This window comes from Tamandua tetradactyla, chromosome 11, assembly GCF_023851605.1.
Source record: "Tamandua tetradactyla isolate mTamTet1 chromosome 11, mTamTet1.pri, whole genome shotgun sequence".
Taxonomy (NCBI): Eukaryota; Metazoa; Chordata; class Mammalia; order Pilosa; family Myrmecophagidae; genus Tamandua; species Tamandua tetradactyla.
In genome coordinates this window covers 3,382,645-3,406,567 of record NC_135337.1, presented here as the reverse complement: position 1 = coordinate 3,406,567, position 23,923 = coordinate 3,382,645, and the positions used below count along the sequence as shown (strand labels likewise).

Genomic DNA, 23,923 nt, shown 5'->3' with positions numbered 1-23,923 from the left:
GTATTTGTCCTTTTGTTTCTGTCTAATCTCATTCAGCATAATGCCCTTAAGGCCCATCCATATTGTTACATACTTCATAACTTTATTCTGTCTTATAGCTGCATAATATTCCATCGTATGTATATACCACAGCTTGTTTAACCACTTGTTTGTTGATGGACATTTTGGCTGTTTTCATCTCTTAACAATTGTAAATAATGCTGCTATAAACATTGGTGTGCAAATGTTCGTTTGTGTCCTTGCCCTCATGTCCTCTGAGTAGATACCTAGCAGTGACATTGCTGGGTCATGGCAATTCTATACTTAGCTTCCTGAGGACCCGCCAAACTGCCTTCCACAGTGGGTGTACTATTTGACATTCCCACCAACAGTGGATAAGTGTGCCCTTTCTCCACATCCTCTCCCGCACTTGTCATTTTCTGTTTTATTGATAATGGCCATTCTGGTGGGTGTGAGATGAGTGTGGTTTTGATTTGTATTTCCCTAATAGCCAGGGAAGATGAGCATCTTTTCATGTGCCTTTTGGTCATTTGTATTTCCTCTTCTGAGAAGTGTCTGTTCAAGTCTTTTGCCCATTTTGTAATTGGATTGTCTGTCTTTTTGTTGTTGAATTGAACAATCTCTTTATATATTGAGGATACTAGACCTTTATCTGACATATCGCTTCCAAATATTGTCTCCCATTGTGTAGGCTGTATTTTTACTTTCTTGACAAAGTTCTTTGATGCACAAAAGTGTTTACTTTTGAGGAGTTCCTATTTCTTTCTTTCTTCAGTGCTCGTGCTTTTGGTGTAAGGTCTAGGAAACCGCCTCCTATTACAAGATTTATATGATACTTCCCTACATTTTCCTCTAACAGTTTTATGGTCTTAGATCTAATATTTAGGTCTTTGATCCATTTTGAGTTCATTTTTATATAGCGTGTGAGATATGGATCCTCTTTCATTCTTTTGCATGTGGATATCCAGTTCTCTAGGCACCATTTATTAAAGAGACTGTTTTGTCCCAGGTGAGTTGACTTGACTGCCTTATCAAAGATCAATTGTCCATAGATGAGAGGTTCTATATCTGAACACTCTGTTCGATTCCATTGATCAGTGTATCTATTTCTTTATGCCAGTACCAAGCTTCATAATACGCTGTAAAATCAGGTAGCGTGAGATCTCCGACTTCAGTTTTCTTTCTCAGGATACTTTTAGCTATTCAGGGCACCCTGCCCTTTCAGATAAATTTGGTTATTGGTTTTTCTATTTCTGAAAAGTAAGTTTTTGGGATTTTAATTGGTATTGCATGGAATCTGTAAATGAATTTAGGTAGAATTGACATCTTAACTATATTTAATCTTCCAATCCATGAACACGGTATGCCCTTCCATTTATTTCGATCTTCTGTGATTTCTTTTTTAACAATTTCTTGTAGTTTTCTTTTGTGTATCTTTAGTTAAATTTATCCTAAATATTTTATTCTTTTGGTTGCAATTGTAAATGGAATTTTTTTCATGATTTCCTCCTCAGATTGTTCATTACTAGTGTATAGAAACACTATAGATTTTTGAGTGTTGATCTTGTAACCATCCACTTTGCTGTACTCGTTTATTAGCTCTAGTAGTTTTCCTGTGGAGTTTTCAGGGTTTTGACATATAGTATCATATCTTCTGCAAACAATGAGAGTTTTACTTCTTCCTTTCCAATTTTGATGCCTCATATTTCTTTTTCTTGTGTAATTGCTCTGACTAGAACTTCCAAGGCAATGTTGAATTACAGTGGTGATAGTGTTTATCTTGTTCCTGATCTTAGGGGGAAAGTTTTCAGTTTTTTCTCATGGAGACTGATGTTAGCTGTAGGTTTTTCATATATTCCCTTGATCATGTTGAGGATGTTCCCTTCTATCCCTATCCTTTGAAGTGTTTTCAACAGGAAAGGATGTTGAATCTTGTCAAATGCCTTCTCTGCATCAATTGAGATGACCATGTGATTTTTCTGCTTTGATTTGTTGATATGGTATATTACATTAACTGGTTTTCTTATGTTGAACCATCCTTGCATACCTGGGATGAATCCTACTTGGTCATGGTGTATAATTCTTTTAATGTGCTGCTGGTTTGATTTGCAAGAATTTTGTGGAGGATTTTTGAATCTATATTCATAAGAGAGATTGGTCTGTAGTTTTCTTTTCTTGTAATATGTTTGTCTGGCTTTGGTATGAGGGTGAGGTTGGCTTTGTAGAATGAGTTAGGTAGCTTTCCCTCCTCTTCAGTTTTTTTTGAAGAGTTTGAGCAGGATTGGTATGAATTCTTTCTGAAATGTTTGATAGAATTCACATGTGAAGCTGGAGTCCTGGAGTTTTCTTTTTGGAAAGCTTCTTAATGACTGATTCAATTTCTTTCCTTGGGATTGGTTTATTGAGGTCATCTATTTCTTCTTGAGTCAATTTTGGTTGTTCATTCCTTTCTAAGAAGTTGTCCATTTCATCTACATTATTGAGTTTATTCACATAAAGTTGTTCATAGTATCCTCTCATTAATTCCTTTATTTTTGGGGGGTCAGTAGTTATGTCTCCTCTTCCATTTCTCATTTTATTTATTTGCATCCTCTCTCTTCTTCTTTTTATCAACCTTGCTAAGGGTCCATCAATCTTGATTTTCTCATAGAACCAACTTCTGGTTTTATTGGTTTTCTTGATTATTTTCATGTTCTCAATTTCATTTATTTCTGCTCTAATCTTCATTATTTCTTTCCTTTTGCTTGCTTTGGGTTTAGTTTGCTGGTCTTTGTCTTGTTCTTCCAAGTAGACAGTTAATTCCTTAATTTTTGCTCTTTCTTCTTTTTTGATATAGGTATTTAGGACAATAATTTTCTCTCTTAGCACTGCCTTTGCTGCATCCCATAAATTTTAATATGTTGTGTTTTCATTTTCATCTACCTTGAGATATTTACTGATTTCTCTTGTAATTTCTTTCTTGACCCGCTGGTTGTTTAAGGGTGTATTGTTCAGCCTCCAAATATTTGTGAATTTTCCAACACTCTGCCTATTATTGATTTCTAGCTTCATTCCTTTATGATCTGAGAAAGTGTTTTGTATGATCACAATCTTTTTAAATTTATTGAGACTTGTTTTGTTGACCCAGCATATGGTCTTATCTTTGAAAATGATCCATGAGCACTTGAGAAAAAGTTGTATCCTGTTGTTGTGGAGCGTAATGTTCTATAATATGTCTGTTAAATCTAGCTCATTTATTGTATTATTCAAATTCTCTGTTTCTTTATTGATCCTCTCTCTGGATATTCTTGTCCATTGATGGGAGTTGGGAATTGAAGCTCCAACTATTTTTGGTAGATGTGTCTATTTCTCTTTTCAGTGTATGCCTCATGTATTTTGGAGCATTCTGGCTCAGTGCATAAATATTTATGATTGTTTTATGTGCTGAATTGTTCCTTTTATTAATACATAGTGTCCTTCTTTGTCTCTTTTAATTATTTTGCATTTGAGGTCTAATTTGTTGGATATTAGTATAGCTACTACTGCTCTTTTCTGATTGTTATTCGCATGAAATATCTTTTCCTAACCTTTCACTTTCAACCTATGTTTATCCTTGGGTCTAAGATGTGTTTCCTGTAAACAGCATATAGATGGGTCCTGTTTTTCAGTCCATTCTGCCAGTGTGTGTCTTTTAATTGGGGAGTTTAAACTGTTAACACTTAGTGTACAGGCAGTACTTTATTTTACCATTTTGCGTTTTGGATTTAATGTGTCATATCTAATTTTTCTTCTTTTTACCTTTACTGATTTCTTCGTTTCTACACTCTTCTCCACACTTCTCTCCCCTGCCTTTTCTTATCTGTCTCTAGTGCTCCCTTTAGTATTTCTTGCAGAGCTGGTCTCTTGGTCACAAATTCTCTAAGTTATTTTTTACCTGAAAATGTTTTAATTTCCCATTCATTTTTGAAGGACAATTTTGCTGGTATAGAATTCTTATTGGCAGTTTTTCTCTTTTAGTAACTTAAATATATCATCCCAGTGTCTTCTTGCCTCCGTGGGTTTCTGCTGAGAAATCTACACATAGTCTTATTGGGCTTCCCTAGTATGTGATGGATTGCTTTTCTCTTCCTGCTTTCAAGATTCTCTCTTTCTCTTTTATGACATCTGACATTCTGATTAGTAAGTGTCTTGGAGTATGTCTATTTGGATCTATTGTGTTTGAGGTACACTGCACTTCTTGGATCTGTAATGTTAAGTCTTTCATAAGCATTGGGAAATTTTCCGTGATAATTTGCTCCATTAGTTTTTCTCTTCCTTTTCCCTTCTCTTCTACTGCTGGGACACCCACACCATGTATATTTGTGCTCTTCATGTTGTCATTCAATTCCCTGAGTCCCTGCTCATATTTTGCCAGTCTTTTCCCTATATTTTCTCTTGCTTGTCAGATTTCAGATGTCCCGTCCTCCAGTTCACTAATTTCTGCCTCTAGAAATCTAACATCGTCAATTTCCATAGTTTTTTTTTGTAAATCTCTTCTACTGTGCCTTTCATTCCCATAAGTTCTGGATTTGTTTTTTCAGAGTTTCGATTTCTTCTTTTTGTTCATTCTTTTCCTTCTTTATGTCTTCCCTCAATTCACTGATTTGATTTTTGATGAGGTATTCCATGTCTGTTCGTATATTCTGAATTAATTGTTTCAGCTCTTGTACCTCATTTGAATTGTTGGTTTGTTCCTTTGACTGGGTTGTATCTTCAGTTTTCCTAGTATTATTCGTTATTTTTTGCTGGCATCTAGGCATTTAATTACCATAATTAGTTTATTCTGGTGAGTGTTTTCACTTTTTTTACCTAGGATTTTCTTGCTGTATGACTTTGTTGTCTTCTGTTCTTTGACATTCAGTTCAGCTTATTCTAGTCCTCTAGCTTAGGTTTTGTTTAACAGATCAGAATTTTTTAGTTCTTGTGTTTTTGTTTCTTGCCCTGCCTATATGGTGCCTTCCCCACCCCACCCCCAACCCCCCACACCCGTTAGGAGGGTCTACTTACGTATTATAGACTCCAGCTAGATTTTCCCAGACCAAACTGGCCTCCTTTCAGGTGGAAAGAGTCACCTGTGTCAGTTTTCCCTGAGGGTGAGACCCAGCAGCTTGAAAGACTTCCCTGTGAAGTCTCTGGACTCAGTTTTTCCTGTTCTGCCCAGTATATGGCACTTTATGCCTGTGAGTCTCACCAGCATAAGGTTATGCAGTACCTTCAACTTCAGCAGACTCTCCCAGCTGGGGGCATGGTTGAGACAGAGGAGAGGTTGTAGGCTGGTTTTAATTGCTTCACTTTTCCAGGCCCTGAGGTTTGAATTCCTTGAGGGGCGGAATCTACCTGAAGCTGGGCCCCACCCCTCTCCTGGGGAAGGCACTGTCTCCAGACAAACTCTCAAACAAGCTTAATTCTGCCTATACCTGGGACAGTGGAGCCTCAGAAGCCATACAGCTGTATCCAAACAGCAGTCAATCCATAGAAATACAGCTACAAAAAAGAAAAAGAAAATACCTTTTCACAACAGGAACCCCATTCCTCAGGTTTGCCAATCAGGAGCTTAAGTTGGTACATTGCTCTGTGTATCTCCACGTCCTATGTGCCCCCTCCTTTCCTACAGGTCTTAGACCTTTTCAAATCCAAAAACACCTCTGTTTTTTTTGTTTTTGTTTTTTTCTTTTTCTTTTTCCATCAGGCCTGTCCCACACCCTCTGTGTTGGGGCAAAACCCAGTAAACTCTAACTTTTACTGGAAGTTTAGCTGAGCTAGGGGCCTATTTTTAGTAGTCAGAATTTGTTAATTAATTCCACAGTTGGACCTTGGTTGTGCCTAGCCCCTGCTGCTGGCGAAGTCTGTTTCCTTTCTGCCCTGGGAAGCAACCTGTGGGGATGGGGCACCTGCATGGTTTGGGGAACTCACGGTTCTGGTTGGGCTCACAGCCAGTCCAGCTCGTCTAGACTGGTGTATGCTGTGTGTCCTGTCGCCGATGTGGCCCCAGCGGTTGTTCTGCACTGTTCTGGCTGTTTATTAACTGCTCTGGAGGACGCACTAAATCCCACACCTTGCTTAGCCGCTGTCTTGCCTCCTGTACCTGTCTTTACTTCTTGATCTTTCTGGCTTTGCGCTTCTCTCTCTGCTCTGGGACCTTCCTCTTCTCCTGTTCTCCCCTTTTCTGCATGGATGTTGCTCTTTGCTTCTGCTGTGATCTCAGTCTTGGCTTCTAGATTGCGCTCTTCTGCTCCTGTCCCTACTTCTGCCTTGTTCTCTTGTTCTACTCTTATAACTTTAGTTACTGCACAGTCTCTACTCCTAGGCTGTGCACGTCTATCCTTTTCCTTACCATTGTTATGATCATGCTCGTCGCTTTTTTTTTCCTAGAAGCTTTTATTCTAAGTCTTGAATTTGATACTTCCTTGTGCTCATTATTATTTTGTTCAGACTGTTTAGACTTCTCTTTACTCCTACTCCTTTCCCGATCTTTCCCTTTAGGATCAGACTGCTTTTCTTTTTCTTTAACATTCTCGTGATCCCTTTCTTTACTCCTTGACTTCATCTTTTATTCATGTCTATTTTGCCTTGAATCTCTTTCCTTACTCTTTGATTTCTCTTTGCACTTACTCCTACTTTTAGACTTGGCCCTTTTCTTCACTTTGTTTTTATTGTATTTATCATCTATACCTGAATTTCTGCTGGTATCTGTCTTTCCTGTTAGATTTATGGTCTTTAACTTTTCCTTTTTACTTTTTCTTTTGGGACTTTCTGACACATGGCTATGAGCAGTAATTTTTCTCTCTTTTATTCTAACTGGGTGTTTTTTCTTTTCTTTTATTTCATTTAACTTACTCTTTTTTTATTAATAAAAAAAATTAACTAACACATTTAGAAATCATTCCATTCTACATATGCAATCACTAGTTCTTAATATCATCACATAGATGTATGATCATCATTTCTTAGTACATTTGCATCGATTTAGAAAAAGATCATTTAACTTACTCTTATCCCCTTTGATCTTTCACCACTTGATACCCTCATTCTTTGTGCCCTCTTTATCTCTTGCCTCCAATGTGGAGGAGTCTTACTATGCCTGAAATGATCCCTTGATCTAGACCTGGAAGGAGTTCAATATTGCCTTGGTCCTCTTCCTTTAATTTTACAGCCAGACCTGGTAACTAAAAGTCACCTCTGGTATGAAGCAGGCTGGGAATTGGATGGATTACACACACACTCTCTCTCTCTGTTTTTGCTTTCTTTTTAATCAGGTTTAGGAGGACTTTTTCTCATTAGGAACCCATTTTCAGGTATAGGAAGGGTCTGTTCTGGATAGACTGTGGACTGGAGTTGCGCTTCAAGATTTTCAGCCCCACTTTCACCAGATGTACTTTTCTTTCGCTTTTTCTTTTCTTTCTTGGGTTTTTATGAGTCCTTTCTGTGTTTCTTTTTTCTTTTTCTTCAGGAGCACTTTCAGAATCAGAAGAATCAGAAGAGAACTGTGAATCGCTTGAGCTGAGTCACTGGATGATGATGATGATGTCAACTTATGCCTTTTATTTTCTTCTTTCTTAGCTTTAGCCTTGGAAATGAACTCTTCACGACTGAGTATCTGTACCTCCGCATGTGGTTTGCTAGCCGCATCAGTTTTCTGTCTTTCTCGCAGCTTCTTGACCAGAGATCATTTGCAGAAAAACAACATGATGCCCATCTAAATGAGGAGTTGGTTTAGTTGTTATGAAGAACTGTGAACCATTTGTATCGTTCCCTCTGTTGGCCATCGACAAGAGAAATTCTTTATTGTGTTTAACAGCAAAACTCTCATCTTAAAAAAATCCTCCTCCTCATCCATTTCCTTCCCTGAGGTCACCACCTTGAACCATAAAATCCTTGAATACTCAATGAAACGGGAAACTTTTATAATGTATGGCTTCTGAGTTGACTTTCCTGTACCCTTTTCTTCTGCGCAAAGACATTGAAAGTTCTTGCATGTTTTAGGGCACACATCAGAAAATAATTCAGACTGTTCTTCTGGCAGGTTGATTGTTAATGGCCATGTCGGAAGACATCGACACTGAATCTTTATTCGCATGACTCCAACCTGTTTAATCTTTAAGTAGAGAAAGACAAAAACCACCCGCTGATTCAATCCTTCAGACCCCGCACTGGGAGAGTCTCTTCTTCACAGGGTCCAGTCCTTTAAAGTGCTTCCGATCTGCCACCACCAGAAACGGCGCTAAAGCCCACTAACCGCCTCCCTCCCCACAGCTCAGTTCCAGCATGGAGGTCCATCTCTTATTGTTTCTTAAGGTGTCTTTTAATTTTTGCTGATTTCTAGGCATCTGATAAGATTATTTTGAAAGTTGGTTTCCCTCTCATCTAAGATTTTGTTGTTGATTGAGTTTGTATTGAAGGCTTCCTTTGGTGTTTGTTTTTTCAGGTTTTCACAGCCAAACTAGGTCTATTGGCCCTACACGGGGTGTACACCCATACCAGAGGGACCTAGAGGAAAGTTCAAGGCGCTTCTCAGACTGCATTTTCCCAGCCTTCGCAGCAGATGGCTCTCTTTGGCAGCCTATTTGCCACAGTCCTGCTTAGTTAAATTATTTTTTTTATCCTTCTGACTCCTTTGTTTCTGCAGTACAGGGGGACAAAGGCTTTATGACGCTTCGGGCTCCTGTCCAGAAAGGACCAAGGCTGTGGGCCCCCACTGTCCTATTTCACTGATCAACTTTGGGTCAAGACTGTTTTGCATCACCCTCTTTTCCCAAGTGGAGTGGCTCTCTGTCTCTCTCAGATTGCTGCAGCCCACTGGGCAAGATCCAGATGCACTGGGGCTGTTGGCCTCCAGGATTGGGCCAGGCACCTGGGGCTGCAATGGAGCTCAGTTACTCACTACAGCTTCTCTATTTGTGGAAATTGTGGGTGTGTGAGTGCCCTCGGCTCCTATATATGCCTTCCAGTGATTCTTGGAAGGTAACTCTCTTTGCCCAGCATCTGGAACAGGACTGTGCCATCCTTCACTTTTCCTGAGGGGAGGGCCTTCCTGTGTCCCAGCCTGCTGCAGCGAGCTGGACGAGAGCCAGGCACGCCTGGATCTGCTGGCCTTGGGGTGGGGGATCTGTACTTGGGTACAGATCATTCTCTCCCCACAGACTCAGGTTGTGAAACTAATTGAGCTGTGGGCTCTGAGCTTCTGTGTGGAAAGGCTCTAGGCTGTAGGACCAGGTTAAATTCACTTGCCAAGAGTTTGTCCACAATTGTGGTATATCCACGGGCCTCAGAGATGGTACATGGGTGATGGACACTGCAATGGACATTAATCTCTTACTGCAGTCTATCAGTTTTTGGGATTAATGGAGCTGCAAGCTTTTGAGCTCCTGTATGAAAAGGTTCATGCCTGTGGAACCATGAGAGTTAACTTCACTAGGCCTAAGTTGGAGTAGGACTGCACTACATCTCATCAACGGGCAAGAACCAGGCCGTCCCACAGCTGCCAATGTCAGAGAGAAGGAGGGGTACCAGATGCCACACTGAGTTCACTTGCCACAATTTCTCAGTTGTTGTTTCTCCTTTTTTTCATACAGCTCTTACTTTTTTGTTGCAATGGTCCTTCCTTGGTCTCCTGAGCTCCAGAATCACTTTTTTTGGATAATTCCTGCCTGTTCTTTAAGTGTTTTCAGTCGAGGAGTGAGTTATGTCTTTCCTTATTCCACCATTTTCCTGAATGATTGGTAGTTTTTAATAGTAGCCATTATAATGTGTGTGAAATAGTAGCTCATCGTTTTGATTCACACTTCCCTAATGGTTAATAATGTTGAGCTTTTTGTGTACTTTTTGACCATTTGTAGATCTTTTTTGGAGAAATGTCTGTTCAGGTCTTTTGCCTATTTTAAATAGGGTTGCTGATCTTTTTGTTGTTGAATTGTGTGATTGCTTTATGTATCTTCTCGATAGTAAACTTTACCAGATTGGTAGTTTCCAAATAGTTTCTCCTACGCTGTTGGTTGTCTTTTTAGTTTCCTAATGAAGTCCTTTGTTTCACAAAAGTTTTTCATTTTGATTGGGTCCCATGTATCTATTTTTTTCTTTTGTTACTTGTGGTTTGGGTGTAAAGTGGAAGAAATCATTCCCTAATGAAAGGTCCTGAAGATGTTTCCCTATATTTTCTTCTAAGAGTTTTATAGTTTTTGCTTTTGTATCAGTATCACCCTGTTACTATTAGTGTGCAATTTTTAAACTTGGGAAGTGTGATTTCTCCAGCTTTATTCTTCTTTTCTGAGATAGCTTTGGCTATTTGGGCCCCTTATTTGCTTTCCATATAAATTTGGTGATTGGTTTTTCCATACCTGCAAAGAAGGCTTTGGAATTTTGGTTGAAATTGTGTTGAATCTGTAGATCGATTAGGGTAGACTTGACATCTCAATGCTATTTGGTTTTCCTATCCAAGAACATGGAATGGCCTTCCATTTATTTCACTTGTCTTTGATTTCTTTTTAACAGTACTCTGTAGTTTTTGGTGTACAAGTCCTTTATATCATTTGTTAGATTTATTCCTAGACATTTGTTTCTTTTAGTTGCTGTAGTGAATGAAATTTTTTGTTGATTTCTTCTTTGGATTGTTCTTGTATATAGAGGTACTACTGATTTTAGAGTATTGACCTTGTGTCTCTTCGCTTTTGCTGAATTTGTTTATGAATTCAAGATGCATAAATAAATGTAGATTTTTCTGGATTTCCTGTACATAGGATCATGTCTTCTGCACATGAAGTTTTGCTTTTTTGTTTCCAATTTGAATGCCTTTTATTTCTTTCTCTTGCCTAATTGCTCTATCTAGAACTTCCAGAAAAATGTTAAACAATAGTTGAGATAGCGGGCATCCTGCTCCGTCTCGTTCCAGATCTCAGAGGGAAACAGTTCAGTCTTTCAGCATTAAGTAAGATGTTGTGGGTTTTTCAAAGATACCTTTTGTCATGTTGAGGAAGTTTCCTTATAATCATTGTTTTCTGAGGGTTTTTTTCCCCCTTTTTGTTTTGTTTTGTTTTCTTTATCACAAAGCAGTGCTAGATTTTGTCGGATGCCCTTGTTGCTTCAATTGAGATAATCATGTCATTTTATTTCCTTTGTTCTGATAACGTGGTATATTATATTAATTCATTTTGTAAATCTCACTTGATTATGCTGTATAATTCTTTTGATTTGCTGTTGGATTGCTTGCAAGTTTTTGTTGATAGTTTTTCCCTCTGTATTTGTATGGAATGTTGGTCTGGCTACTTGGGTTTAGGATGTGCTCCCTCCTGTTCAGTTTTTTTGGAAGAGTGAGCAGCATTGTTAGTTCTTCTGTATTGTTTGGTAAAATTGTCTTTTAAAGCCATCTGGTCTTGGGCCTTTCTTTGTTAGGGGGTTTTTGATTACTGATTCATTTTCCTTCACTAGTTATTGGTCTGTTGAGATCTTCTATTTCATCAAGTCAGTTTAGGTAGTTTGTGTGTTTCTAAGATTTTGTCTGCTTCATCTGGATTATCTGATGTATTGGCGTGCAGGTATTTATAGTATCCTCTTATAGTCCTTTTTATTTCTTTAGAATTCATAGTAATATCCTTCTTTACACTTCTGATCTTAGTTTTTTGTGTACTGTCTTTTTCTTTTTCAGTCCAGCTAAAGGTTTGTCAATTTTATTGATCTTTTCAGTGAACCAACTTTTGGTTTTGCTGATTTTCTCTATTGGTTTTTATTTCATTCCTTTTGCTCACTTTGGGTTTAGATTGGTTTTCTTCTCTGTCCTTCAGTTGTATACTCATAGGGTCTAACCTTGTAGGCACTTGATATTTAATTAAATGAGTGACCATCCTTCTACATAGTTATTATGTCCATACTTCCTCTTTAATTCTCACTTATAGTTATCAAACATCTGTTACTGGTATTTGCCTGACATAGTTTTAAAGATATTGTAAAATAGTACTAAATCGTGAAAGAACTTTAAACAAGGTAGTGATTTGTCCTGATACCTATTTTAATGTTTTCTCAATACAGCTAAATACAATATAGCATATTGAATTTGTAGTACGAAAGTGGATATAAACTGAAACATATATCTTTACTTCCTCCTAAGAGTTAGTAAAGACACTAGAGACCTGTCTATAGTTCCAGAAGGGAGAGCTTAACCCACGAGCTCTACTGCCTGAGTTATTAATCTAGACTTCCAATTCCAACCATGCAAATAACTCTTATTAGACTCACTTTCTAGCCAGAAATAATCGTAAAAGCTAGATAAAATATATAAAACCAATGATTTGCAGACACTGGAGAGCAGCTAACACAGGCAGGACTCAAAGGGCTATAATCCTAAGAGAAAGTCAATTCCTGAAGTAGTCAGACTTCTTTACGTAAACAGAACCAACAGGAGATATCTGTAAATATGAAATTTTATAAAAGTGTCTCATACAACTGTGGGGATGCACAAGTCCAAATTCCGTAGGGCAGGTTGTAAGCTGGCATCTCCAGTAAAGGTCTTTGATGAATTCTCCAGGAAAGGTTGGCTGACTGAAGTGAAGATTCGCTCCTCTGACTTTTCCTTTAGAGCCTATGGCTGATTAGGGTAAACATCATTCATTGCAGGGAATGCTCCCCTTAGCCTACTGCAGATGTAATCACCCATGGACACAGTCAGCATGCTGATGATTTAAGTCCAAAAAATGTCCTCACAGCAGCAGATAGGCTATGCTTGCTTGACCAGACAACTGGGCACTATCACCTAGCCAAGTTGACACATGAACCTGACCATCACAATTGTATTTGAACCTTGTCTTCTTCCCTGTGGTCATGTTCAAAATCTTGGTGCAGGGCTTAAAAAGGACAGTCCTAAAGTGGCAATCATTTTGGGCTGAGGAGATTGTGATCAAGACTTGGACTATTAAAGTGATAGGGACATGTGGGACAGAATTTCAAACAGGAAGGAATTGCAGAGGATGAGCCCCAAAATTTGAGTACAGGTTCCCTCAATTCAATTCAGTGCATGTGCAGAGGGAAAGACTCAGACACCAAGTAGAAAACAACATCTGGGAGTTAAAGGGCTAAGGAGACATCAGAGTTTAATGTTGCCAAGGTGGAGGGGCCTTGGTAAACACCCCAGGTTTTCAGTCAAGGTCCCAGAAGGGCCGCTTCCTAAGAGTAAGGGTAAACATTTGAAATAGGTCAAACCTAACACAACCTAAAACCAGGGTAATCTGCCTATATTCAATCTGTATTTCAGAAGAAATTTAACTTTCTTAAAATTTATCCAAAGCCTTTCAATTTTTCATTTATATAGTCTGGCATCCAATAAAAAGTTACAAGGCAAAAATGCTAAATAACATTAAGGCCAAGAACATTTCTTAGAGATAGATTTGCATAAATGAAATGTATACAAGATTAATCGCTGCAAATGTTTTCATAATAGGAAATTATTATAAATATCCCAAGGGTCCATCAGTAGAGGATTGATTAAGTAAGTGATCTCTAGTCATGTAATACAGTCACTACTGGCATTTGGGGCAGGATAATTTTTAATTGTATGGTATTCCCTGATCGTTACAGGAAGTTTTACATCTTTGGTTCCAGTCCAAATGAATGCAGGCTGCATCTCCAAGATTTGACGCAACCCAAAATGGTTCTACATATCCTAATAAACCTCTAGAATAGGAATTCCAATTGAGAATCACTGATAATCACAGTATTCTGTGTAGCTTTAAGAAAACAAAATGAGAATGGTAAGACCAAAACGATATGATAGACCCCAGAGTAGAAAATATAGTTTGCTATGTTTTCTGTGGGAAAGGAGGAAAATAAGAATATATATTTTGATTGCTTATATATGCATAAAAATTCTTATTAATATCTAAGAAACTAATATAAGTTATTATCTGTGAGACCTGGTAAGAGAGGAGGATCAGGGTAGAATGGAAAAATATCTTTACTTTACACTATTTTAGATTCCTTTGATTTTTAAAATATGGTTGTATTACCTATTCAAAATTTTTTTAAATAATAAAATATAATTTTAGATGTAAAGAAGCTATTGTGTTATAGTAGTTTTTAGGACATTTATTTAAAATTCATTAAAAAATGTTTTCTCTTTTCCCAAACCTGTCTCCTGTTACCTTTCCTTACATTCAGTGGAGTAGGACGAAACTGGGGCTGGGCATCTGCAGGCAGCAGTATTCTTGCTGAATTTGGCACCCTACACATGGAGTTTGTCCATCTCAGCTACTTGACAGGGGATCCAGTTTACTACAAAAAGGTTAGTTTTCTTGTTTTCTTTCTCTTTGTTTGCTGTAAAAAATACATTAAGATTCACCCAAAGAGTAGATTAATGCTTGGAAAAAGAAAACACTGGATATGTGTTTATCATGACTGTAGGTTTGTTTGTTTTTTTAAATAATCCAAACCTAACAAATTAGACAATTTACATTTAAATTACTAAAATAATAACAGTTCAATATTTTAAAAAAGAGTTCAATGTAGATTTTAAAAATTAGTAACATTTTCTGTACCAGCTACAAAAGGTGAGAAAGTTTTATTTTAAAAAACATACCTGACATGGTAGTAACAAATGCATAAGGTTTCTATAAATAAATCTATCAAAAAGTGTAAAAAATTCAAAACTTTATTGAATGATATTAAAGAAGACCTAAACAAATGGGGGGAGATATGTTTATTTATGTATAGGTAGGTAATATAAAAATTTCACTCTTGCCATTTGATCTGTAGGATCAATTCATTGCCAATCACAAGAAGCTTTTTTTAAAGTGGAATTTCTAGAATTTTTATATAATAGAAATACTCGAGACATTCCTGAAGAAAAAAAAGATGGGTGAATTAGCAGTACCCAGTTATCAGCACTATAGGGCATTTGTACAGAGGTAAATAGATTGTACAGATTAGATAGCCTTTAAACAGACCCAGATATAAACTTGGTATGACAAAGGTACAGTTGTACATTTAGACAGTTAATTCCAGAAGCATTAAGTCTTAAATGTAAAAGGTAAAGGTATGACACTTTTAGAAAATAAAGTAGAGTAAAATATCTTACTCCCTTAGGATAATCCCTATCTTACTCCCTTAGGATAAAGAGTGTATTCTTTAAAACAGGAAATAGAAAATATTAACTGGTAAACTTGAATATGTGCATACCCTATACCCCAACAATTCTGTTCCTTAGTATGTACATCTACATCATGTATATAGAAGCATTATATTAGCAATTTATAATGAAATACAATACAGCAGTGAAAACAAATGAATGTGTTATATTTATCAATTAAAAGTTTGATATAACTTTTATAGCAATGAAAGCAAATAGAGCCAAAAAATATGTTGTTTAGGGATTTAAGAGTAGTTTTAACAGTGTTGAGATAATGACAAATATAAATTTCAGTACTGTGGTCACACCTTGAACAAAGGCAGTGCATATGTGTCAGTGGTTAATAGAGCATTAAAGATGTTTGTAGTATTGTGTATTTAAAATTGAGGTATGAATAAAATCTTTATATATTATTTTCTGTATATGGAATATTTTATTAAAAAATTAAACAAATGGTAAGAATTTTCAAGTAAAGATAGCAGAATGGAGCCAGATCACAGAAATTTCCCTTCCTAGCTAAGTGAAAATAACAAACATAATAAAGACCAGTAAAAATTCATCAATAACAGTGAAAGAAGGAAAGGCTGGAATCTCATGCCATATATATGTGGCAGCCAAAAAGAGAATCCAAAGAATTCTGTCGTTATACTTATGTCTTCCTCCCACCCTATCTTGAATCCTTACTGGGAAAAGAAAGTGAGTCAACAAATTCTTTGTACAGCCTGTTAGTCTCACAAAGAACAATGCCTATGGTGTTTAATATGTAGAAGCTGTGGTAGTTTGATTCAGGTGTCAACTTGGCCAGGTGAAAGTACCTAGTTCTATTGCTGTGTGGACATGAGCCAAGGGCATATGTGAACCTCATCTGTTGCTGATTACATCTTCAGTTGGCTAGGAGGCATGCCTGCTGCAATGAATGATGCTTGATTTAATGGCTGGAAGCTTAAATGAGAGCGCTTAATGTAGCACAGCCCAGGCAGCTCAGTGTACCTCATCTCAGCACTCTCAGCTCAGCCCAGGCCTTTGGTGATGCGGAAAGGAGTCACCCCAGGGAAAGTTGTTGGAACCTAGAGGCCTGGAGAGAAGGCCAGCAGAGATCACCCTGTACCTTCCTGTGTTAATAAAGAACCTCAGTTGAAAGTTAACCAGCTGCCTTTCCTCTGAAGAGCTAATGAAATAAATGCCCTTTTTTTAAAAGCCAAGCCATCTCTGGTGTGTTGCATTCTGGCAGCTGGCAAACTAGAACAGATTCCACAGCTCTAACAGACTTTTTGGCTTCCATCCTCCATGAAAAATCAAAGACCTCATGAAATTGGATAGGACACTTGTACTCTAGATCTCAGATTGTATCCAGGTGTGAAGGAATATGTACACACACACTCACACAGGAATGAAGTCAAAGAAAATTCAAGTACATTATGTCAGAGCAAAGTTTAGGTCAGAGCTGACCCTGTTAAATGTGAAGAAGATGTAAAGAAAAAGCATGGCAGTTATGCAGACATACTGCAGGAAACAAAAGTTTGGTGGAATATGGCATGTAAAAGACTGATTCCTTGTGGAAGTGACTTCCTCAGGACTCCAGGTTATCTACATTCAAAACGTATTTTGTGTAGAAAGAGTTTACGGTTTATCTTATTTTGGTGTCTGAGAATAATGAAGCAAATATAATAATGGCAACACAGAATTACACTCAAGCTCAGTTGGCTTAGCAAAAGCAGCTGTAGAAGGAATTAATGGATTCAGCCTCTTTGGCAACCAGACTTGTTGGTCGGTTATGTTTGTGGATCTTGATGCTCTCATTTGCTCACTGTTTCCAAGAAAGCCAAGATCCCACAACACAGATGCTGCCCTGATCCCCTGCATCAGTTATTTTGCATTTGCCCTAAATGATGAAGCCGTGTTTAGCTGGACACTTGATAAAGTGGTTGAAAATTAAAAGGAAAATATGGATTTAAGCATTTCTTCAGAGATGGGTACAGAACATCATTGGAAGATCCCAACTGATACTACTATAAACCAGCTAGAATTAAGTTGTTTGATGATACTGAATGTGAATTTCCCATAGTTTTTCTTCCTATGATGATTGATGGAATTTTTAGAGGTAACCCCAAACAAGTAAAGGAGTATCAGGATTTTCTGACACCAGTACTTCATCAGTATGAAGGCTATCCTGTTGTACTGAAGTATTATTACTGTGCCAGCTGACATTGTAGAATATGAATAAAGAAACCCTGGTAGTCAAAAGTGATTTCCTAGTAATTGTGGCCATGATATAAAACTAGTTCTTTGGGGACCAGCTCATTATATCATTGCAAAACTCCTGACCGATGAATTATTCAGTCGTAAAGGCATTGATCCAGTCTAATGCTATGTCCTGGTACAAAATCAACATAACATTAGCATGAGATGTTCCAATCAAGGCATGCTGGAAAGTGATGTGGTAGTCCATGTAGCACTTATAGCAGAAACCAAAGCCATCAAATTTTTCTCAACATAATGGTATTCAAACTCAAACTCCTCAACAGGCAGAACCTATTTAGATATGACCTCAGCAGAAGCTCATAAAAGCTTATTTCTACTCGGGTATCAATGAAAAATCGGGACTCTCCAGAAGGCCAGATAGGCCCATCACCTGCCTTGGTACATTAAATTTTATCACATTTTAGGAAGACTGTGGCTTAGTATTCCACCATATTTGACCTAAGTGATTTCTGCATGTCTGAAGATGTTTTACTCTTGATAGATGACTTAAAGGAGTGCCTTACAGTTCTGTAAGCAATATTAGAAATTACTCTTTTCCTTGTTTTCATTTGGAAAGACAATATAGGAGGTAGCCGTTTCAACCCCAATAAGATGTGCTGGCAGCCTTTAAAAAATGAATGATTGGAGGAGTCGAAGTCCATGTTGACCATCTGTAGACACTGATATCTGGAGCTGTAGTAGAACAACATGACTTCCTACAAATCAGTGCTACAGAAGAACTTCCAGAATTTAAGTTTCAAGAAACTAGAGCTTGCCAAACATTCAAAAGTCAAAAGACAAAGCAGCATCCCCAATGCTCCTGAACTGAAATAGCAGCTGAATATTGCCATTATTGAATGGAAGAATAAGCCCACCTATGAAATTCTTGAACAACTGAATCACTGCAGTGTCTGGCTAGCAAAGCCATCCTGATGAGTATATTGCTCCTGAACTGAAATAGCAGCTGAATATTGCCATTATTGAATGGAAGAATAAGCCCACCTATGAAATTCTTGAACAACTGAATCACTGCAGTGTCTGGCTAGCAAAGCCATCCTGATGAGTATATTGCTCAAAAGAGAAGGCCTCAACTTCATTACAAAGAAAATTACTCTTTCTGATCACATTGAGAGAGTATATAAGAGCTGGCAGCAAAAAACTGGTCAGTTGTGCACCATGCAACAAATCTTTTGAATAAAGTAGGGGACAGCCTGGCCCCATCCATTACTAATGTGTTAGTGCAGAGGAAACACTAACGGGGTGCCTTTGGGCATGAAGAAGAAGTTACCTCTAATCCTTTGTCACCAAGAGTGATAAAAAACATGATCTATTATAAGTGCAACACCCATGATAAGAAGGAAGCACTCATTTAGCAAACTGGTCATCCATATTGGCTGGATCATCTTTAATAATTCTGAGTTATTCAGTGGCATGTTGGTAATATGAACTGGGTGGATCATCCATGTCATGGAGTACAAGCTACATATCTGTGGTAGAGACAAGCCAGCCATAGACTTCTGTTGGCTGTCACTTAGTGAAGTTAAACAAAACGGTTGGATTTTGTGCAGTCTCAGCAGAATGGAAGATGTTGGATGAAAAGGCATCAGATTGATAGGTCTTTGAATAGACTTCCCCCTGGGTTCTTTGACCGAGAGTGGCAGATCCTGGAACACTCACCCAATGGTATCATTGTAGCAAGAAGCATTTGCTACAGCAAACAACCCTGTCAGATATGACCGTGTATGAGATGAATTTTATTCTCCTTGTTGAAGATATGTTGGGAAATACTGACTAGCCAAAGTACAGATAGATCACTGTGGAGCTACTAATGATTGTTTCCATTATACTGGAAAGAAACCCTGAAGTAGAATTTCAAGACAAAGCAAATCTAGACAAAACGGTGAAAGAAGCATTTCATGAATTTCAAAAAAAAGAGTTGGCCGAAGTCATCTTCCTTTAGCTTCCTTTTACAAAACTCTCCCCTACTCCACCCCAGAAAAAAACAGGAACATGCAGCTGTTTGACAAAGGTTGTGATGAATTTGCTGTTGGAAGGGGAAATCCAGCCCAGCAATAATAACCTATGATTAATTAGGCTAATGAAGAAGGTAGAAAAGGCTGAGACACTGACTAGAAATGTGTTAAATTTTGTGTTGAAACAACATCAAGGCAGCCATTATCGTATGGACTGATCATGCTGGTGAAATGTTTGCCGTGCCTTTGACAGGTTTTTGAAGCTCTTTCACATGCCATAGCTAATCTAAGGGTAAGAAATGCTTTCACTCAAGTGAAAAAAGTTCTTATGATTATACCAACAACAAGTATAACTTTCACTGAATGACACAAAGTTCCTGAATTGAAGACTGACCTTCGCAGATTACATGAAAATGAATCCTTGTTCTTTAAACTAAATTCCCACCTAAGTGTCAGCAAGTAGAGTTTGTCAACTAGTAGTACATACTAGTGGACTCTTTTTAGTGGCATTGTCATGCTATAACAAGATCTTAATATGCATCATAAAAGCAAAGTCATCCAGCTGATATTTTGATTCTTAGAAAATGCATTGTTAATAATAATTTGTATACAGAGCTATTATACAATTTTACCTTATAAACATGAGTATGGTTTTGTGTTTGTGCTAATAGTAGGGGTTGGACTAAAATACAGTGCAATAAATCTATATTATCAAAGATTTTCTTTGGCTCCTACTAAAAAATAGGACATGTGTAGGATTATTCAGAAATATGCTGAATTATAGGATTGTTAATCTAGTTTGTCCTGGTGTTCTAGTTTGCTAGCTGCTGGAATGCAATATAGTAGAAACGGAATGACTTTTAAAAAGAGGGAATTTATTAAGTTGCAGATTTACAATTCTAGGCTGTGAAAAGGTCTCAATTACAAGTCTATAAAAAATGTCCAAATTAAGGCACAAACAAGAGGTTCCCTTCACTCAAGAAAGGCTGATGAAATTCAGGGTTTCTCTGTCAACTGGAATGGCATGTGGTAAACATGGCGATGTCTGCTAGCTTTCTCTCCAGGCCTCTTGCTTCATGAAGCTCCCCCTACAGCGAATTCCTTCATCTCTGAAGTTCTCTGGCTGTATAAGCCTCTGCTTCGTTCTCGTGGCTCTAACAGGAACTCTTTCTAAAATGTTTCCTCTTTGAAGGAATTCCAGTGAACTAATCAAGACCCACCTGGAATGGGTGGGGTCACATCTCCCTAATCCCAGGCTAATACCCACAGTTGGGTGAGTCATATTTCTATGGAGATAATTTAATCACGTTTCCACTCTACAGCACTGAATAGGGATTAAAAGAAAGCCTGGTCTCATGAGATGGATTAGGATTAAAATATGGCTTTTCTAGGGTATGTAAATCCCTTCAAGCCAGCACACCTGGTAAAACAGAATTAAAAGTCATTTAATTATATTTCTGAATTAAAAAAAAAGAACAAGTACAAAATTTATACAAAGACATAACCAGAAAAGTAGAGGATTGAAATATAAATGATGGCCAAAAAACACTTATCTGAAGTAAGCAATTGAGAACATTCTAATGAAAGAGAGAACACAATAAAGTTCTCATCTTTCTAAAACAAATGTATAAACGGAGGTATAAGTCCGCAGAGACAACAACATGTGATATGAATAACAAAGTGTAAGAGAAATAAAATATCACCAAATTGAAAGCAATAAAAAAAATCAATGTTCATAATATAATAGATCATAGAAGAAAAAACTAGCACATATGGAAATAAAAAGAGAAAGATATAAAGATATAGAAAGAAAATGATATGACGCGGAAGAGAGGCAGAGAGTATGCAATATACACATAATTTTCAAAGGACAAAAGAATGCTAATTTTCTTATCTTTAATAATAACATCAAAAAAACTGTCTGCAATGCATTCATAGAAGTATTCAGATTGAGATTGTTATATATAGAGATAGGTTCAAACACGAACGTAGGGAATATAGCATCCATGAGTCCATTCCTGAACAAAGTGCTTCATGAAAAAGTCCAACCAAACGAAAGATGATTGAAAATCTTGCAGTGAAAAGATCAGTGTTGTACTCGAGATCACAAGATAGTCATGTATGTATAAGGTCTCGTGAAAAAAGAAAAGTGATTCCCCCAATTCATTTATACTGAGCAGGTTATCCTTCAAGTGTAAAGAGAATACTCTGAAACAAAAAAGAATTCCAGGAATATAGCACCTTTGGGCCTAGCAGCTAAGAGATGAATCAAAAAAAAAGTTCTGGAAAAGTCTTCAGCCTCTTACTATGTACTTCATGGTTTTGTTCTGTTTTTTTTTTTTTTTTTACTTTAACCTAAGAGCTGTATTTTAGGAATAATATTTTTTTGTGGGAAAATATTTTAAGCTTGGCAATTTAGTTTTCCTTCATTTACTTTTTTTTTCGCATGGGCAGACTTTGGAAATCGAATTTGGGTCTCTGGCGTGGCAGGTAGGAATTCTGCCACAGAGCCACCATTGCAGTGCCTTCCCTTCATTTACTTTTTATCTATTAGATTAACTTAATACTTTTTACTGTGAATGTCATGAAGTTATGTATGATTTTATGTCTGAATCTGTATATATGCCTGGAGTGATTTTTATCACTGACATTTATGGTGATTATTTCTAGATAGTAGAGTGTTAGAATTTAAAATCTTTTGTTTAAATTACTGCTTGATTTTTTTTCAGTATCATAATGTATATAGGTAGGAGTATATTAAATAATAATAATAATAATCTGTCAAAATTGATAATTCTTGGAAGAAAACCATTTTTAGGGATTCATGTACTTTCCCAAGCTCAATGATTAAAAAATCCAGCTCATGAAGCCCTGTCACTAGAGGTAGAATTGTAGGTGATGGCAATGGCTGTCTATATCACAGAACAGCATTTCCTCATTACATTCAAATGGATGACCACATAGTGCAAAGACTTAAGGATGACACTGAACAAAATGTACGTCTGCAGTATCTAGCATTGCGATTCCATTCCTTAACCAAACCCAACCCAGGACCGTAATTATGCATGCTGCTAGTACACTATGTAAATACTGCAAATACTCTAAAACATTTACTAGAAAATTGTGATTACACATCACACAACCAAAAAGCTTACAAGAAGGAAATCCTGCTTTAAATGTCTTGAAAAGATTAGAGTGCCTGGGATTTCCATGGAGATGAAGTCAAATGCAGCACAACATCCATCAGAATGTTTACATGATTTGAGGCGTTGGCTGCTTCCATAGTCGGCTTCTTCATCTTCAGCAGTTTCCAGCCACGTTAGCCTTTGAGTCACATGGGAAAAAACTTTGCTGTTCCCCAAAAACTCTTAGGTATTCTTGTCTTCCATGCCAGGGAAAACTCCCCTTCACTAATTTCCATAAATACAAAAGAATTCCAAAATGTGTGATGTATGTATTTGTAGCTGGGCATCCCAGGAGCCTAATGGGCCCTGAATTGTAATGTGATCATGAACATATTTTGTCATTACAGACTTAAAAGAAAGAAGCTATTGTTTTGTTTTGTTTGGCATGGGCAGGCTGCGGGAATCGAACCCGGGTCTTTAGCATGGCAGGCGAGAATTCTGCCACTGAGCCACCATTGCACCACCCAAGGAGCTGTTGTTTTTACTGTTTTGATTTTCCTTGTTATGAGCTGAGGAGGGATAATTTTTATCTTTACAGTATTTACTTATTTATTTAGAATGCTGCACTAAGTTGCAGCTTTTATATATATATATAAAATATATATATATATGAATGTAATCATACAAGATGTAGTACTTTCTGTTTTTCTCATCTATCATAATGGTTTAAAAAATTATTGTTATTTTTAATTAGGGAAGTTGTAGGTTTACAGAAAAGTAAGGTAAAAAATATAGCATTCCCATATAGTCCCACAATATTGACACTTTGCATTAGTGTGGTACCTTTGTTACAGTCCCTGAAAGAATATTAAAATATTACTGTAGTCCATATTTACATTAGGTATATTTTTCCCTGCATACCAGGTTAATATTAACACCCTGTAACAATATCATACATTTGTTAAAATTCATGAAAGAACATTCTTGTATTTGTAGTTCTAAATAGTCCATTGTCCACAAGATTCACTGTGTTTGTTGTACAGTTCCATGTGTTATCTTCTAAGTTTACTTCTAGTAGCATGCACTAGACCCACAACTTCCCCTTTCAACCACATTCATTGAGATAATTCAGTGCTTTTAATTACACTCAAAATAATGTACTAATATAACCACTTCTATTTCCAAACATTTAAAATCAACCTAAATAGAAATTCTGCACAAAATAAGCATCAGCTCCCCTTTCTCTACCCCATTCTGTCCCCTGATAACATATATTCTAGATTCTGACTCTATGATTTTGTTTATTATAATTAGTTCATATTAGTGAGGTCATATAATATTTGTCTTTGTGTCTGGTTTATTTCATTTAACACAGTGTCCTCAAGGTTCATTCTCTTTTTTGAAGAAATAGAAAAGCCAATAATCAAATTTGTTCGGAAGGGCAAGTTGTCCTGAATAGC

The 23,923-nt window shown here is 37.1% G+C and overlaps 1 protein-coding gene and 3 pseudogenes across 3 annotated transcripts in view; 3 read left to right on the top strand and 1 right to left on the bottom strand.

Annotated features, from left to right (window-relative positions):
• MAN1A2 (mannosidase alpha class 1A member 2) overlaps positions 1-23,923 on the top strand; it is a 236,889-nt gene that overhangs the window by 124,069 nt on the left and 88,897 nt on the right. For all 3 annotated transcript variants that reach the window (XR_013159187.1, XM_077119755.1, XM_077119756.1), the window contains one exon: positions 14,158-14,281. Coding sequence is in view for 2 of the 3 variants with exons in the window: in XM_077119755.1 (XP_076975870.1) it covers positions 14,158-14,281 (124 nt within the window). In the remaining variant the exon portion in view is untranslated. The remainder of the gene's footprint in view (positions 1-14,157; positions 14,282-23,923) is intronic.
• Positions 6,569-8,095, bottom strand: LOC143650901 (peptidyl-prolyl cis-trans isomerase G-like; annotated as a pseudogene).
• Positions 16,677-18,549, top strand: LOC143650900 (phosphorylase b kinase regulatory subunit beta pseudogene; annotated as a pseudogene).
• On the top strand, positions 18,298-19,325 carry LOC143650899 (phosphorylase b kinase regulatory subunit beta pseudogene; annotated as a pseudogene).